The following is an 18,763-nucleotide window of genomic DNA, read 5'->3' as shown; positions in this document are numbered from 1 at the left end:
GGAGAGCCATGCAGTGACGGATTAGGGTCTTAGTGTGTCATAGATCACGTTTACAAATTTGATTTTTAGGTCCCGGGAGCAGCCAAGGTTTTACCCCAACATTGTCTTTTTCAGTAACAGCTATCTTGCTGCGGCAGACAATATTGTCACATCTTTCAGACTGTTCTATTGCTAACCCCTCTGTGTAGTATTTCATCACAATTGTGAACTGTCAGACAAATAGCTCGATGATCCAGATTGTTCACGTCCCTGCTGCCTTTTTTGTCTTGGTTCCCTTGCTACTTTCCTACGTGCCGTTTGAAACGAACCTCTGAAGAATCTTCCGTAAATGTATCATACTAAAATTAACTGTGATCATTAAAGCTGCTGTGGGCAGCGTTTTGAAGTGTATTATCTCTGTGAAATGTTTCTATTTTATTTGCAAATGCCCCTGATTGCACACAGTACATGGTTGCAGTTATTGTTTGCACATTTTGTTTTGCTCAATTTTTATTTATTTTTTAAGTTTCCCAAATCTGCATCTATCTGTTGCAAATTATGAACACACACACAGAGGTAAAATGAAAGTATGCAATTGAAGCCTTGCGCTGTGGTGGTCATCCACTTCCTATGATAGACAATAACAGGAAGTGGTTAACAAGGTGCCAGACAGGCATCTCCAGTACTGTAAGTTCCTTCCACAACAACATAGTTGTTTCCAGCTAAGAGAGCTTAGGGTCACAACTACAGGATACTCCTACAAACATTATGGTGTACAGGATACAAACTGCGGACGGCAGGAAAAGGTGAGGTCTCGCTTTGGCCCAAGACATCCATGTGACCAACCTCTGTGCAAATACATTTTGGGGTGTGTCTGCTTTACTAAGTTTATAGGATTTAGTTAGATAAAGGTTTGCTGAGCACATATTTGCTCATTAGAAACAAATACAAAGTTCGTCTAAGGATGATGGAAATGACATTTGTTTTTTATTTAAAAAAATTAGCTGATAGTGGTGCTTCATGAAAAGTCAATAAAGTTATTGAGATTCATTGACTGGAACCATGAATGTCTGTGATAAAACTGTTTGTAATAATCCATCTGGTAGATGTTGAGGTATTTTACTGGGAAAGCAAAAACTCTGACCTAGTACTGAAGCTAGTGGAAATGCCATGCCAGCAACAGTCGAGGCCAGAAGCATTATGTTTTTAGGTTGTCCATACATATGCATGTATGTCCCATGCTTGTGAACACAATATCTTGGGGAATTTAAGGAATTTCTTAAAAAGTTGGCACAAATGTTCCCTTGGTCCCAAGAGTGAACTGATTCGATTTTGATGGTTAAAAGGTCAAATGTCAAGGTTACTGTGACTTCACACCTGTCACAATTTTTGAGCGCTATATCTCAGGAACGCCTCAAGGGAATGTCTTTAAATTTGGCACAAATGTGCACAAGATCCCAGGGATGAACTAATTAGATTTTGGTTGTCAAATGGTCAAAGTCACTGTAACTTATACCATCTGTCCTATTTAGGTGAACACAATATCTCAGGAACGCCTTGAGGGAATTTCTTCAGATCTGTCACAAACGTTCACTTGGACTCAAGGATGAACTGATCAGTTCCTGATGTCTAACAGGATAAAATGATGGTCCAGTGACATTTTATATCCAAAAGGTCAAAGGTCATTGCATCAAAATGTTCTGCAAAACCATTTTTCTGGCCATTACTCAGCACCATAAAGGAGAGATTGTGACCATATTTCTCATTTATGTTGGACACTGGATTGGTGACACTAATCTTCGTTGTCCATCCTAAAACGGTGGGGATTTTATAGATCTTCTTTGCTGTCAGGTTGAATATGTGTGTGGAGCATCCACATTTGAGAAATTATAGATTTTTTGCAGGAACATGTATACGAAGCATTGTCTACTGTTGTAGTTACAACTTTATGTTCTGTCAGAATCAATTTAGGAAGGGAACACATGATGATTCCTTCAAAGTCTTCTCTGCATATTTATTTAAGTCTGGACATACACAGATGTATACAGCAAATCACTTGTTGGCAGAGCCATACAAGCGCAAGGCATTTATTCTCGTTTCTTGATAGCTCTTTCTTTCTAACTACACTTTGTCTTTCATCCCTATAATCCACAGCTGAATGCAACAGATACGACTTTTTCTTTGTCAAGAAGCAATCTAACAAAGAAGGAAATCTTCACTGGCAGTGGAAGTGGATGAAGACGACTAAAACCTTATCTGTCACCTTACATGTGTAGCATTGATATGTCAGCCGTCCCCTGTGGTTTTAAATCATGTCTAATTTAATTAAGAATCATTCTTAAAAACAGATGTATGAGTGAACCCTCATGCTTATTAAGCTTACCACTCTGAATCCTTTGCATGATCATAAATGGTACTGGAGCAAGTAAATTATCTACCATCGTTAATAAGCATTCATATGTGCAGCTACCAGCAAAGTGATGCTGCTTCTTTCCCTTTCTCAGTCTGTAATTAATGTTCTTCAGGGGATGTGTAAATATAGTTGCTCAGTCTTTTAGCCAATTACACAGAACAAAGACGGCGGATGTCAGCAGAATCCTCAGCGCTCTGGGAGCTCCCAGCACAACCAGGACTGACCTTCAGGCTTTCACTTCTTTGCTGCTCCTTATCAGCAAGCATTACTTTGTTATTGTCATCCAGGCTCACAGCAGTCTTCCAAGGACAGTTTGGGGTGTAAATCATGCCAGACACAAACTTTAATTTTAAAGTTTTTCAGCATAATTACCTCACCAAAAAAAGTCTAGAACCAATCACATCAATCCCTTTGCAATCTTCCTACTTTTGTGTGCACTTGATGATCATTATCAAAGACAGTCATCCCCCTGCTTGTCATTAAGTCAATTCAGTTTTATTCAAATATCGTAATTTGCCTGAAGGGGCTTTCAAATCTGTACCGAATACATCACTTTTTGTCCTTAGACCTTTGATTTGGAAAAAGGACAGAGGGTTCAATATACTGGCCCAATAAACTGGAGATTTTCACTGAATCACATCAACTAATTACCAGATAAAAAGTAAATTTCATTTTCTCTGGGTGCATGCTTTCTATTTCTCTCTGCTTCTCCTTTACTCTCTCTACCAAACTTTTTTCAGTCAGTCAACCGAAGGACATTAATATGGTAGGATTGAATCTATTTTCAAATCCTGTTAGCAATGCTGGGTCACCAATGCAAGTCAGTATCTGAGCTGTGTCCATCTCTGGTCAAGAGGAGGGTTTTGAAGCAGGTTGACCAATAGATTCCATGTCACTTGTATTTCACTCTTAGCCATCCATTAACACCCTGAAATTTGCACTAGTGTACTAAGACAATCAGGTTGAGGCTTGTCACTATGTGGGGACATACAGTTCTGACAATATGGAGAGGTATTTCTTCAACAGTTAATGTATTCATTCATTACTTGTATTAAATACCTTGGAAGTGAGCATGCTGGAACAGTGCACTGACTGCTAGGATTTATAGATGACTAGCTGCCGATCCTTGTCATTTGAAAGCTTGTGGTTCTTTCACGGATGAAAATAAATATTAGTCAACTGCTTTATAGAGCAGTTCTCTAACAGTGAATGTTTGTGTATGAATACTAAGCTCTTACAGTAAAACTATCAGTGCTATCACTTAAGCAGGATTTGTGCTCCGTCCAAATTGCATGACAGATGGTTATGCTGAGTTCACACTAAATGACTGTGGCCCTGATTTTCCTCTCGCCCACAGTTTTTGGAGATAACTGACAAAAGCCCCAGGTCAGAGGCAAATTGCCATTTGCTTAGCGCTTGAAAATCAGTGTTCGATCACTATTTGTAAACGATTAAAAATACGATCTTGAAAGACTCACTGATGCATCGCACACTTATTATTGAGCAGGCTAAATATCTGGACCTGTCGGGTCAAAATCCTGCATTGTGAAAGGTTTTCTGACCAGGTTGTGACTGTCAATGGCAATGCTGACAAAGAAATAGCCAGTGAGAGCGCAAGACATGGGGTGAGGAGTCATAAGACGGACATGGTGACTTATCCAAATTGGGTCCATTACTCCGCCTCGCGTCCTGGAGTATCTCTGGTCTTGTATTTCTTGGTTGCATAATTTTTTTTTGAAGTATTTTGCTTCTTTGTATGTATTTTGGTATTTGTTTAATTTCTGGATTTGGAGCGTATTTCCCTTTATGTTTGTGCTGTCACTGCTGCTTTGTCCTCAGGGGCCGCCATAATTTACAGCTGTCTAAGTAAATGGGTTACTGTCACCAAGCAGCAGCCTCCATGCATTTGTTTTTGTGTGATATGTTGTATGTGTTTTGCATTATTTACATGGAGTATTTAATTTAATTTGCCTAATAAGGATAACCCCACCACTTTTGTCCAGATACCACAAATATTAGATTTTTTTTTTTTCCGAACAAAAATGTATTCCATATGGCTAAGCAACACTGGATGCACATGGATCAGTTAAAATAAGACCCTCCATGAGAAAAGGTCATTGCATTGAAAAGGCAAAGGACACAAGGACCTTCTACTCTCCCTGTCACGACTTTACTCTACATTGATCCATTTCCAATTTATCTTGATGACTAAAGATGATCCTACCACAATGACAAGGAGTCAATGAGCAGTGGAACAGCTTTGGTCCTCAGTGCCCATAAAACAGCGCTGTGACCTGTAATGAAAAATCACACAAAGCAGCCAGAGGTGTGGCTCATTGCCTACAGGATGTCTGAAAAATGGGTCACACGTGTGGTAGGACTGATCCTTGTGTCTGAGTTGAAGGGGGGAAAAAGTGGAATCATACTTCCTACAGTATACACAGGGAGCGTGACTCCCTCAGTGTTGATGGAATAGGAGTGGGGGCAGGGAGCTTTAGTAGCCTTGTTTAATTAGATTTGGTCTTGGTTGCATTTAGCATGAGGGGGGATGAATGGGCTGTGCAAACAAAGTGGACATTCATCAGTGTTGCCAATCACACCGGACGTGATTAAGTTACACACCCTGTGGCCACAGCGCTGGGGCTAGCGTTACACCAGTCGCCAAGGCAAACATAAGCACGCTGCTCTCACTGGCTCAAAGGTCATGAGGTGTTGGACTCTGTTTTTACATGAATACCCAAAGAGGTCACATTAACATCTAAGTATTACACTCGGAGTAAATTATCATGACCGCATGTCATGACCAAATCTATGTTAAATGGAGAAACCAGTCGACAGAAGAGCTATGTAATGGCATAGTTATTTAGAGACACGAGTTAATAATGCATCACTGCACAGTCTCTAAGCTTTCTTCTGTGTCCAGTTTAAAAAAAATAAAACACATGGATTAATTTATACTGAAATGAAACTGCCTCTTATATAGCTCAATAAATTAATGTCCTTTTATTTGTAAAGATTACGAGAATGAACAAACACTGAACTGAAAACCTGAACTGTATTAAATGTTCTCCTCAAGAAATTAATTTCCATACGATGTAATTGCTCTGTCAATTTGCATGAGAAGATGTAAGCACGCGCTGAATTCCAGTCAAGCAGAGTTTGATTCATATCATTCAGTGAAACTCAAAAGCTCAATCATTAAAATCACTACTTAGCAGTAATAAAGCAATCATGTAAGAATTAATTGCAACCGATAAGGTGTGACTTCATTGTATTTCTATCATGTCGGTTTCTTGCGGTGTATGTCTTGAGGAAATTTGAGAAGCCAACCCCAAACAAACAAAAACAGTCCTCTCCTCCCCTCTTCCAGTCTATCAAGAGTAAACAGGAAGCGTGTGGCATGTTATAGGTGGGGGAGGGGAGGCAGGAGCTCAGAGGGGAAGCAAAAATGAGGGAAGAAAGAAAGAAAGAAAGAAAGAAAGAAAGAAAGAAAGAAAGAAAGAAAGAAAGAAAGAAAGAAAGAAAGAAAGAAAGAAAGAAAGAAAGAATCATTAGCATTTAAACACCAGTTACCGATCATTTTGTGATAGCTTTGGGCACTTCTGTGTTTTAAAAATAGTGCTCTCAAGAGGAAGAGAGAAACGTGACGAGGAACATTTTGTCGCTGATAGGTCTGACACGTGACACTGAAACAGCAGCTCACTTTGAGCAGAGTAGGAACACATCAACAACCTCCTGAGGATCAATATTAAGGATAATTGGAAAGATGACTGGCCGGCTGTGTATGTCTCTTCTAACAATGATAGTTGCAGTGTCACCGACCTGTCTGCAACTTGTTGGTTCCCACTTTAATGATCAACAGCTCACATTATGCAAAAAACCTAAAGAACCCAGGCTGCCAGCCTCTCATCACTTGGCACAGACACACCATGCAAATTTCATGACCACAGCATGTTACCGCTGCCAATTCTTTGCTTTGAATCGGATTCACTGGTACACCCACAAAGGCCTAGCATTCATCTTTTATAATGCTTTTTTTTTTTTTGTCTCTATTTGACAAACTCAATAAAAGATTTAGGGAGATGCTTAATCCTATGGGTCTAGTCAGGTAGACACTGCTACTGCTGCTTTTGTGGAGATGAGACCAGCAGTGGAGGGATGGAGGGAAGCAGGGTGCAGACTGACAAGCAGACAGACAACCATGGCTGCTAATATAGCAGAGAGGGAGGTGCTGATGGCCTGTTGCCAAGGTGACACGGGCCAGCCGGGTTCTGTCTCATTTGCAGATGCAAACGAGACCTCGCAGTTCCTACAAACGCATGCTAAGTCTCCTCTGGAAACACAAACTGAACCCTCCTCCTCCCCGGAGAACAGTTCCTGCATACACCTGAGCTGAGAAGAGAGGGGATGCGCAACTATTTATTTGCTTTTCACATTTGCTTGTGATGTGCCTCCTTTGTGCCCTGTCTGTCGTGGCTCCTTTGGGAAAGAAGGATTGGTTATAGTTTCTAAGTGTCCAACAACCCCCACATTGACATGTTCCCTCCTTGTCTTCTCTCTCATTCCATTGATTCTTCTGTGTTGAATTGGCCTTTTCAGTGAGGGGGATGGATAGCAGCGTGCACTGTTGAATAACAGCCCTCAGCCGACGCAGCACTCCACCCCAGCGACAACAAAAAGGCAGACTCCTTTGTTTGGCTGGAGGTAAACAGCTGGGAACAGATGATGCTGGCCGGGCTGATTTACGTGGCCACAGCTACAGTGGTGACAAGGTTTAGATGTGATAGGGAAAAACAGACGAAGGGAGGGGGAGGGAGAAGTGAAATGCGGAGACAGAGAGAGGGAGGAGGAGAAGTCAAAAGAAGAAATACAACAAATTCGGGGAGCAGTTTGGTCATTTGTTTGTGTGGGGCTAAAATCCCCTCCAGGGAGCACTTCCCTGAACACACCTGAGAACACAGAGCACCTAACAATGGAGGTATCAGTGTGATATCGCATAGGTTTGAACACAAACATCTAAACGGCGTCAATTTACAAGAAAAACACCAAAAAAAAAACCACACTATAGTTTCCACTCTTTAGTTGTGTTTTCTCTTTTCAGGAAGCAAATCCACTTTGTGTTGAATTATAATAACCAACAACTGGTCGACAGAACAGAATTATTGTGTGCTGTCTTATAATAATTTGGAGGTACGGGATACAAAACAAGCGTAATAAAACTGCCATTAACAAGTGTGGCTGACACACACTTATGAGAAACACCACATATGCCACGCAGACCAAATCCTGAATGGTTAAATGGTCATGAATAATTAGGGCATTCTCTCACTGAGCAGATGTCTCTTTCTGCGGAGCGCTTCTTCTCACAAGAATGAACGGCAGGGCAAGATAAGCCTGGTGGAGGAACAGGAGTGGGGGTCTCATTGGATAGAAAAGGACAAGGGGAGGAAGATTGGATGCTGTGGCCTGTAATACAATATAACATGTGTGCACAATCACACGCGTGTGCATATATAATGCCATGTCTCACAGTATGCACCATATAAGCGCTGATCAATGCCTCAAGCCCCCTGACCCTCCCCCAAAACACATAAGCACACTAACATTATTTACGAGCATTGCCACTTGAAGCCCTGAAGTCTGGAGAGACTACACTGGCAAGGCTTCCCTCAGCTACTCAGTCAACATGTCAATGAACCCATAAATTACCCACCTTACCCTTTAGATATTGATAGGGTAATCACCATCTCTCCAATTCACAGGGGATATATTTTTTCACATTATTGTTAAGATCAAAACATGTTGGTTTGTTTGTTTTTTTAACAGAAGATTGCACCTCTTTCTGTAATACTTGTTCTCAATTACAAAGATATCTCAGATTATTGGCTTTGCTCGTTTCCTCATGTGTTAAATTGTTGCATCACACTATTAAAGCTGTGTGGTCGTCTTTAGAAAAGAGGGGAGTACTTTCATCCACATCACAGAAAGTGGATAAACCCTAATTAACATGGAAATTAAGTGAAATGGACTGAGAGGCTAGAACAAATGAACTGAGTGAAAGTGCTCTCAGGGAGTTTTCATGGTGCTTACTTTCCCTTTTCTTTTTTTTTTCCTGTTCCCCAACTATCTTGTCTGATTTTCCTCTCTACTCTACAGTCAGTTGTCATTTTTGTCTTCACCTGATGCTACTCATTTCCACTACTCCAGATCTAGCATTCTCCTGAATAAACAACAATAAACATTTGAGGAAATCTGCTTATTCATTTTAGTTTCTGAGAGTGAGATCAGAAAAATAACACTGTTTGCATTTGTGCGCGCAAAATAGTGTGTCTATAGGCTACAGCAAGCAGTTGATTAGATTAGTTTAGCATAAAGACTGAACAGGAGGAAACAGTTAACCTCCCTGTAACCACAGAATTAACATCTTTTGCTTGTTTAATGCATATAAAAACTGAAAAATAAAAATGGCAAGCTGTGGCCCGGTGCAAGGAAGTCAATGCACCGAGCCAAGAACCAGGCCCTTCACACTTCTTATAATGACAAATTGCTGGTTTTCAGTTGGGCATTTTTTTTTTAACTTCCAAACCGAGACACGGTTCCAGTTTTTATGCTAGGCTAAACTAATTGGCTTTAGCATGGTTTTAATTCACCCCGTGAAGGATGAAGTCTAATCACTCAGGACCTTTATATCTCCCAGCTTTCACTGTATTGCACAGTGTATAACATTTCATCATGCAAATACATTATGTGTTATACAGAGTCTAACCTTCTCTTTTCATTAATCCCCCGTAGTTTAACTGAACAACGTCTCTTAAAACTGTGCTGCATTTCCGCAGCCATGGACCAGTGGTTTTATCATGTATAAATGTATTAACAGTATCTAAAGGTCATGTCATGCGAGGCAGAAGGGAGCGTATTCAGTGGTCTGGCACACTGATTTGACTTGACTGTCAATGCACAGTTATAGCTGTCAACAGCCAGAATCATGCCCGTGATGGCCAGCAGTAGTGACTCACGCCTGTTCACAGGTATCTTTCCACCATTCCTTTGTAAACAGTTATGTATTCAACCACACACCTGTATAGGTCTGCTGAGGAGGCATCAATATATAGATTTTTCTCTTTAGAATCAAATAAGCAAGGCCGACTTAAACGCTGGGATTGAAGCAGAGGAAACAATAATTGGTTGTTATTAGGCAGATTGAATTACAGAGATTTAGATTTTTCACAATCAATGGCGAGCAAACAATTTAGCACTTGAGGCTTATTGATTTCCACAGCTTCCCATACATGCCGCAGGGATTTTGAAAAGCCTTGAAGGCTCTAGGTATGGCTGTATTATAACAGGGGACAAAGAAATGTGCCAGACGGAGACACTGACAAAGACTTATCTGCTATACTGTGAGGAGTTGTTTTTCATTTCTGTTGAATTCAGTTCAACCAAGAGAGCTGTTGCCTCATTGCTGCAAAACCTCCTACAGAAACTGAATCCTCTGTCTGTTTTGGAGAAGAAATTGTTTGTCAGTGACACAGCTTAATGTCAAAGACATTCCTGTTTGTCATAGTAGAGTTGATGTGACTACATAAAGGAAAAGCGTTTTGCAGCTTCAGATTTCATTTTGTTTTCTGTCAAATGTTGTCTTCCTGTCATCTCAGTTGAGTACTGAAACTGTCACTTGATCAGTCACATAAAGCTTGTCTGAAAAGAGCTCACACACTAACTCAGCGCTTCTACCAAATAACTCACAGGTAGCATGTGAACCTAGACAACAATCACCGATTCGGAGCTGCCTTTCTCATGTTCATGACTCATATGTATCACAAGTCAAACAGACAAGCGGTCACGCCTTGATAACTGGTGGAAAGGGAGTCACATTTGTCAGCCTTGCTGAAGTAGAATAGAAGTCCATCAAAGCCCATCCAATAGGCAGTGGTATTTGGACATGTGTTGTGCGTGAGGAAGTGTGTGTCCTGGTCACCACATTGCCAGGAAATCCCGACAGGAGGCAGCTTGTGGCACCTAATCCCATTTCAGTGATAATGCCATCATTGTCCTTTTGGTAAGAAATGGAAATGAGCTATACTCTGCTCTTATGGTTGGCTTGCTGTCATAGTCAAATGAGGATGTCTTTGTCCTCTCTGGATCACCACACCTATTGTTGATTTTCCACTTTTTTTTTTTTTATCATGTATAATGATTTTTGGCATGGCAGCATGTTCATGAAAGATTAAAAGAGAACAGCAGCATTGTAGTAGGGCTTTTTTTTTCTCTTTTTTTCACAGCTCTAAACAGCAAAACATTTCAAACGTGTTTTTGAAATTGCTCCAACACATCAACAGTGTTGTTTGATAAGTGTAGGTGTTCCAGTTCCTCATGGCAAAATGGCACATCACAACAGGGTGATCATTTTTCTTTCTTTTTTTTATTTTAACAAGGAAATTGAGTTGCTAGAGCTGACTTGGGAATGGATTCTACTTGTATTCTTCCCCTTGGCAGAAATGGCAAACTGACCTCATGTCACCATTTTTGAATAAACTTCACACCTCCCAAAATGCACACAGAGGTGTGAAGTCATTTCATCTTCAGCTCCATTTTTTTTTTTTTTTTTTTGCTGAGCCAGCTGGAACAAAAAGTAAAACCGGGAAATTGTCAAGTGGAAAGTCTTTCATGGCTAGTTGCTGATGGCTGTCCATTTTTAGCTTTCAGTTATGTTTCCAATGCTCCAATAATCCAATACAGATCTTTGAAAATACTAGTGCATTCATGAAAGTTGTAGAGTTGAAGACTACAATATTGAAAATGTAAAAATAAATCTGTTGGTGTGGAGTTTGAAAGAATTGAGTTTACCAGACCTCTGAGGCAAGATGCTCGAGCCAAGAAGCCACCTCCAACTTTAACCCATCCATATCTCAAACCAAAACGTTGCCAGTCTACTTGCATTGTGTGTAGTGTCGTTTACAAGGAACAATAGTATGTCGAATAAAAAACACAGAATCTCAGGTTCTGCTGGATTGATTTTGATACTTTTTTGGGGGGATAGATCGCAACAGCGTGACCAGCCATATAACGGCGAAAGTCACGAAATGACAGACTGATAAAGATACAACATTGGTCAGCTGATTGAATTCTGAAAATTGCTTTTATACATGCACTGCCACCCTGAACATAGCTATGTGACCTAAAGGAATATGTCAGAATGCAAATGTCCAAATCAGTTGGACTGGATATTAAATGGACCTTTTAGTTTGTCAGCTCAAGAGTACAAAGTTTGTCTGATTGAGCACATATGCAAACAGAGAAGTTCATTGTCCAGAGAATTCACAGCCAGTGGGTGGGCGTGTTGACGACGTTTCTATCACGCCTCCTGCAGGATCTACCCAGGCCAATACCAAACAGAATATTTCCAGTGGGTGAGACTGTGACTGACATGCATTATCGCCTGTTGTGTGCTACATGCCTCAGAGGGCAACTCCCGACAATGTCTGGACATGATTCTCAGGACACTGTCTGCAGTTCAAATGAGAATATGGAGGAAGTCACAAATATCACAACTTCCTGTATCAGTTTCAAATTAAAAGCCAGATAGGTTTGACCTAATCTTGATTAAAGTGCCCATTGTGGTTCCAGTAATGATGTTGGAATACAATTATAGATCAGCAAAGTACTCTTTACAGGTGTCACTACGATTCAACTTAAGAGGTTACCAGACAGTTAAACATAATGTTCATGTGTTAAGTGCCATGAAATAACCTCTGTTGTGATTTGGCGCTACATAAATAAAATTGAATTGAATTGAATTGAATTAAACACCCCCTGAAACTCCTTCACCCCATGCCTTTCTGATGTCAGAGCAAACCAACGAGCATACTCACTTCTCACAGCTACACCCAGGTGTGCAGATCTAGGAAGAAAAGAAAAGACGTGGACTTTTAACTTTACCCTGTAGTTCTTTCCTTACAAAACTACAACTTTTCATTATTACAACAAAGTACAACATCATTAACGCTTTTCAGAAAGTCTGTCCCCTTATGAGACATGCCTTTTTCAAGCCAAGGTAATGCCCCCTGCTACAACCCCCCTCCCCAACCCCCCACATGAGCTGCTTACATTTTTATTGATCATTAACAGTTTTGAGGATCAACAAATAAAAAAGACCCAAGCTGAATTTGAATGAAATAAAGCAAATGACTCAGGTGAGCATCAGACAACGCTTGTTCATATTTTCCCTTTCATAATTTGGGGGTGGGTGGTGGAGGTGGAGGTGGAGGTGGGGGTGGGGGTGGGGGGATTTCCACATCAACAGTAAAGGTGACAATACGGTGCCTTATTTTTCTTTTTCTCATCATTAAATTACTCCATGATTTAATACAGTACAGAAAGTTGTTAGTATACTGACCATTGAACTATACACAAAACTAACAGATGTCAATATATCATAGACTCTTTTTGAGAAACCACAGAATGAAAGCTTTATGAACTCTCTGTTTCTGCAAGAGGAGTGCACTGGTGAATGTTTTTAACAGTGTTCACTTGTACTCGTTCCAGTCCCATGCTGTTTTATCCCCTGACTAACACCATGCAGCAGGGTGGAGGTCAAGACAGAGGCTGCAGATAAGAGGGACAGAGGAGAGGAGGGAGAGAGGAGGAGGGAAAGAGGAGGGCGTACTCCCTGACCGCAGAGCACAATGTCTTATCTTGTCCTCTGTCCTCCCTGTCGTTATCTCCAGCACATGGACGTGGAGCCTGTACACAGCTGACAGCAGAAATGGAAATAAGACTAAGAAAGTAATGCTTTATACAAATGAAAGTGTTGCATCAGTTATACTCAAACAGTCCTGGTTTGTTTGTCAAATAAAGTCACACAAAGGTAAGCCTACATATAGGCAACAAATATTTGAGCAAGCAGCTGCTCGTAAGTGAAAATCAAGATGTTACAGTGCCTCCAAATATTCCCTCTCATCCCCAAAGTGCAAAATGTGGGATTTGTTTTGGCCAACTGCCAAGATATGGAGGTTTTTCTTTTCAAAGCCAGATCTACAGTTGTACTGAGCGATCTTGTTTGATCAAAAGAAAAAAACGTACAGCTTTAGTGACCATTACTGGAAGCTTAGTGACTATAAGTTCACTCAGTTGGTAAATTGACCATTTGCATAACTTAAAGCTACAGTGTGGGATTTTTAAATACAGTAATAAAATACAGTATAAAAGTCTGTTATATCCAAGTCTTTGCCAAACGAATTCACACAATGGTGATGAAGCCTGTCAATGCTAAAACCTCTCTGTATTTCATAGTATAAAGAAGTCTTAGGTCTTCTGTCCAGTGTCACATTTCTCCGCTAGCCAGACGAATGCAAACTGAACATGCTCTATGGGCAGAGCTTACGCACCACATGCTGCGTGCAAATGGAACTTGTGAGCTCGTGGATAACATGGGAAGCCGTGTGCACCGTATGCTTGGTTTTCAAGTGGTTAAGTTGTAAAAACAATGTTGCAATGCAACAGCAACATGGACGGCGCCTAGAAGCCACAGAGGCTAACAATTTAGCAAGCTAACAGGGGGATAAAGTAATGAAGAGCAACATTTTCCCCAGACATAGGTTATTATCTAAGTTAAGAAGACAAATGCCACATGACTAAAATTACATTACATTAGCTTAACATTCAATCAAAAATGATCTTCACCATTCCTACTGCTATTTCTGTAAACGGCAGCAAAAACGTCAACTCGTGACCTCAAAGGATTTCAGAAAATGTTGAGTTCCGACCACAAGAAGAGGCCGTTCGTATGGACTCTTCTCGAGTACACGGTAAATACAGCTCCATTTATACACAGCAAGACAATTCCACCACTTCCGGTTTAGCCCTTATGCTAAATAAAATCACTCAATCACACCCTTCTTCTTGACTTTCCAAATATTATCGGACCAAATGGTTCAAATTCTGACCTCCCTGGGAATTGTGACGCTTTTTATTTCATGTATCCACAATTGATCCACTTTTTTACAGCCGCAACAGTAGCTTGAGTAGAGCCTCTGACATAAGCACCTGTCAACGTGTTTTTTTGTAATTACTCGCACTGACAGAAGTAGAAGACAGAAGTTGCAGGTTTAACCTCACAAAATGACATCTTTGGAAAAACACTGTTGGAAGTGTAGTTGGTAAAATACACTTTCTAAAATAACTAGCTGGGCATGCTAATCTTTGCATTTTACATTAGAGCAGACGAACAGGCAGTTTACACTCTTATTCCGTTTTTAAAGCAATTATTTTTTTTAAATGCACCACCTTCCAGATTTTTGGTAATGGAGGATTGCTCTTGTTAGAGCCCAGTGCGCACTCGTTTAGCACTTGTAGGTCCAAAGCTCATCAGGCTTTGGGCCAAGTAATGTTTGTTCCATTTGCTCACAACTGATTGTCAACACTTTCTAGAAGGGGATATACTCAAGGTGCAGTATACATTTGGAAAAAGCCAATATGACAGCGTCCTCCGTTTTGGTCTTCACTCTCTTAAAGTTCAGTATTGTCAAGATGGCTTGACCAATAAGCACAAATTCAAATCGACCAAATGGGAACGCAAAACTGCAAATTTATAAAGCCACTTACGACAGCAATTCCACTGAAATTAGGCCTCTTTCTGTTTCGGACTGCCGGTGTTTTGTGTATAAATCATACTTAAATCAGAAATGCAGTTTGTATAGTATAATATTCATATTGGCGAAATGTTTGCCTCTCAGTGGATGGATGTTATTATGGATGCAGTATATCACAACGGCATTCTTGGGCTCTATTCTGTATCTTCTGTTCTTGATTCATGGTTTCAAACAGCAATATCCAGGGATGAGCCTAGAGTGGATCTTGGATAAGCCTCTAGCCCTTGGCTTAGGTCCCCACCCCCATCTCACTAGTGCTTGCTCTCCCTCTCTTACTCTATCTTCCTCTCCCTCTCTCTCTCTCTCTCTCTCTGTCTGTCTCTCAAACACACACATACAGGGACTCCAAAAGCACTGCATCTCTTTGCCAATTTAATAAAGAGAGACTTTGTCATGCGTATCTCTCCCACAGCTTCCTGGCCAGAGTGACAACAGTGTGGGTGAGTGGAAAAACAGGAAGAGGACAGGCGGACTATAGGCAGCTTTAGTGGGCAGTGGGTTGGCCTGTGTGTGTGTGTGTGTGTATGTGTGAGTGTTTGTGCTTGCGCTGAAGCCTTGTGCATGTGTATACACAGCATATTGTGTAAACCCGCTAAGACATGTGCTCACCAGGACATTGCTCAACATTTAGAGGCAATGGTGGTGTAACACAGATAGGCTTCTCAGCCTGGAAGGAGAACTCCTTTCCTGACTTCTATTCTGTCAGCTCCCCTGTAGGAGTGGGATATGGCTCTACCATTATCAGACCTCATGATGGGAAGGCTACTGGACAAAGGCCACAAGGGGAACTTAAGCCAGGCACAGAGCTTTTGGGGGAACTCAATAATGCATGATTTGTGTTTTCTTGGTAGTACAGCATGAGTCCTGAATGGGCCTCTGGAGGATGAATATCTCTGAAAATGTACAGATCTCTCAACTATTATCAAATAGACTAGGAGTTGCAACATTGTGCTTTTTAGAAACTGGTTGTACTTTTACCACCATCCCTGGAGGCAGCCCATTCTACCTTGTTTTTATCATCTAACCAGTCCACCACTGTAATTCTGCTACATATATTCCCAATTCACTTTCCCTCCTAATTAGTTTGCTGCTGTCAGAGATGTTGTAACCAACTTCTTGAATACTAACTGTGTGTCCAAACAGATTTCTGCCGTGAGTGAGTCATTTGGTAAATATAGGGAATGACAGCACTGACTTTCAATTTGGGCTCAGCTGTTTAACAGTCTAGTTGGAACACACAAACACATGAACACGATGACAGGCACACACACACACACATACACAGCTGTCAGTGTTTTGGGTGTTCAGAGAAGACATTTGAATTCTGCAGTGCATACGTGTAGGAGATTAAATTGCAGTGGGCAAACATGGCGTGACATGAAACCCTGACTTGAAAATAGGTCATTTCATAGGTTGCACGGTGTATGAACTGCCTCAAGTCTTATTGCACCAATGTATCAGTAGATGATACCAGCTTTAGCTTGACAGCTAGAGAGGCTCCCCAGATGGTAAAGAGAAAAATGAAATTATGCCCAGAACAATCCAGATTCTAAGTGTCCACAAAAAGCTGTTAGTTTCTGGTGTTGCTGTGAGGCCGAGCTACAGTCAAAACTGACTTACAGCTCACTGTCACATTTATACCTTGAGATTTGGAGAAATAAATAAAGCCCACCCTAAATTCCCCTGACTGACACAGAGACATATTTGTTTACTGAGGAGGTCTGTGTGAAAGAAACAGAAGGTTAGGCCACAGGTACCTGTGCATGCAAGTGTGCAGGCATATGCACAACCTTTCCTCCTGTGCATCTTCTTTATGGGGCGTTGTGTTTGTTTTCGAAAGGGGGAAAAAAAAAAAAAAAAAGTGTCAGTGGGTGCTTTAGCCCCAACACAAACCCAATTCCTCCTGACATCTGTGAGTCAATTAGCTGACTGAAGAGAAAACATCCCTGCCCCCTCTCTCCCACACCCTCCCTTCCCTCCACCAAACAACTCCAACCAACCAGCCAGCCAGCCAGCCAGCCAGCCAGTTAGGTAGCACAGCAGCTCCTGTCTGCCCTGGCTGGTGTGAGGCACTGGGGGAGGGGTGCTAGTCAGGGCTGGGGGTGGGAGGGTAGTGGGGGGTGATGAGGTTGGATGTCAAGAATGTGGCTCATGGTCTGCTCTTTTGTGTGCTTTGTGCAAGATGAATAGGCCCATGGCAGGCCGGGGTGCTAGCCGGCCACAGTTCCCCACAGTTGACTTGTGTGTTAGAAAAGCCTGAAGGCCCTGGCCTGCCCCTCTTGAAATGAGACAGACAGATAATGATGGCTGCTGGGTGAACAACTTAACGCCCACTATATAGACATAACTATTTCAACGTGTTATTTCCCTACATGGCTAATTCTTGTCTCCATATTGCGCATAGCTTCATTACATCCCTTCTGCTCTGTCTAACTCTGTCTCTCTGTCCATGCTTCCCAGAGCCCCCTATCAGGACAGTTATTGTTTGCTAAGCTGGTGTGGGGGCTGTTCTTTTTTTGTGCCTGGTGCATCCCATATTCCTTTCCCCCACTGGTGTCCCCAATGCCCTCCACGTCCTCAGGCTACTGCTATGGAAATATGCTTCAGTCACATTGCTAATTATTTAAGAGTCGTCACCTCATTAACAGTGCTGGGAGATAATGAATGATTAATAGGTCATTCTTCACATCATCACTGTGCTCTCCCACTCCCCCCCTTCCGTAATAGCTACTTGTTTGACAGGTTGTACTGGCTCTTGTTGTCCATTTAGTTTGCGCATCCCCCCTGCACTTCTGCGCTGTATTCCTAGAGGTAACTGGAAACATCACCAGTTGCTGTAAGGCAGGAAGTGCAGTGAAGGGGACATGATTAGTGTTTGTATCAACAATGATCCCTCAGGCTAGTGCATGCTGAAGAATGGTGCTGCCTGGAAATGTAGGCAGTGAGCTTGTGGTGCTGACTGTAAATGACTGACATTGCTTGGGAACGAGCCAAGGCTGGATACATGAAACCAGGGAGAACTCCAGTTGTATTTGCATAGCTTGCATTAAGTCATCACCGGAGAGTACGCTATCATGATTAGTAAGCTGGGAATTCTCAGCTGCAGCAGGCATATTTTTTTTTTTTTTTTTAGTCATACCTTAAAAATTCAAATCTGTCCTCTGATTCAAGGCCCGTATAAAGTCGACATGTTGTCTGACCGCATCTAAAAGCAAAAGTGTTTATACATGTTCCGAATGGTCACTCATGTTGTCAGTAAATGGCCTGCTGCCACAGAGAGGGGCTGGGATCGAGATTGGAGGATACTGAGACAAATTGGGATAAACATGCACGTCTTTGGGCAGGCTCGAGTCTGGTATTTCCAGACCCAAATTTACTTTGTGAATTGATAGGGGCTGGCCACACTCCATTGGAGATTGTTTCCACTCATTGCATTCTAATGGGTGTTGACCTCAGGTTAATTTTTAAACTGTTGAAGCAGCCTATAACCAATTGGCATATGACTTCACCACGCTGTTCACAACAGAGACCCCCCTCCACAACGTGACTCTCTGTGCACCATTACCCTTAAAAAGTGGCTGTTCTGATGACCTTTAAACACTGTTGGCAGAAACATGATCTCATGAAGATAATATTGATATTGATTTCAGTTATATTGCCCAGTCATACAGGATTGGCCTAAATAGACAAATTATGAGTCCATTCTCTTTAACCCCATTCT

The 18,763-nt window shown here is 41.5% G+C and overlaps 1 protein-coding gene across 1 annotated transcript in view; it reads right to left on the bottom strand.

The window, feature by feature from the left end:
• Nucleotides 1-12,256: 12,256 nt before the first annotated feature.
• LOC138193964 (polycomb protein SCMH1-like) overlaps nt 12,257-18,763 on the bottom strand; it is a 39,146-nt gene continuing 32,639 nt past the window's right edge. The window contains exon 16 of the mRNA XM_069142314.1: nt 12,257-12,293. Within this exon, the coding sequence (XP_068998415.1) occupies nt 12,274-12,293 (20 nt within the window). The 3' untranslated portion in view covers nt 12,257-12,273. The remainder of the gene's footprint in view (nt 12,294-18,763) is intronic.

This window comes from Embiotoca jacksoni, unplaced genomic scaffold, assembly GCF_022577435.1.
Source record: "Embiotoca jacksoni isolate LCO1_2020_lvr unplaced genomic scaffold, fEmbJac1.0.p SCAF_11, whole genome shotgun sequence".
In the NCBI taxonomy this organism is placed as follows: Eukaryota; Metazoa; Chordata; class Actinopteri; family Embiotocidae; genus Embiotoca; species Embiotoca jacksoni.
The sequence above is the reverse complement of the archived record's forward strand: the minus strand, read 5'-3'. Positions and strand labels throughout refer to the sequence as shown.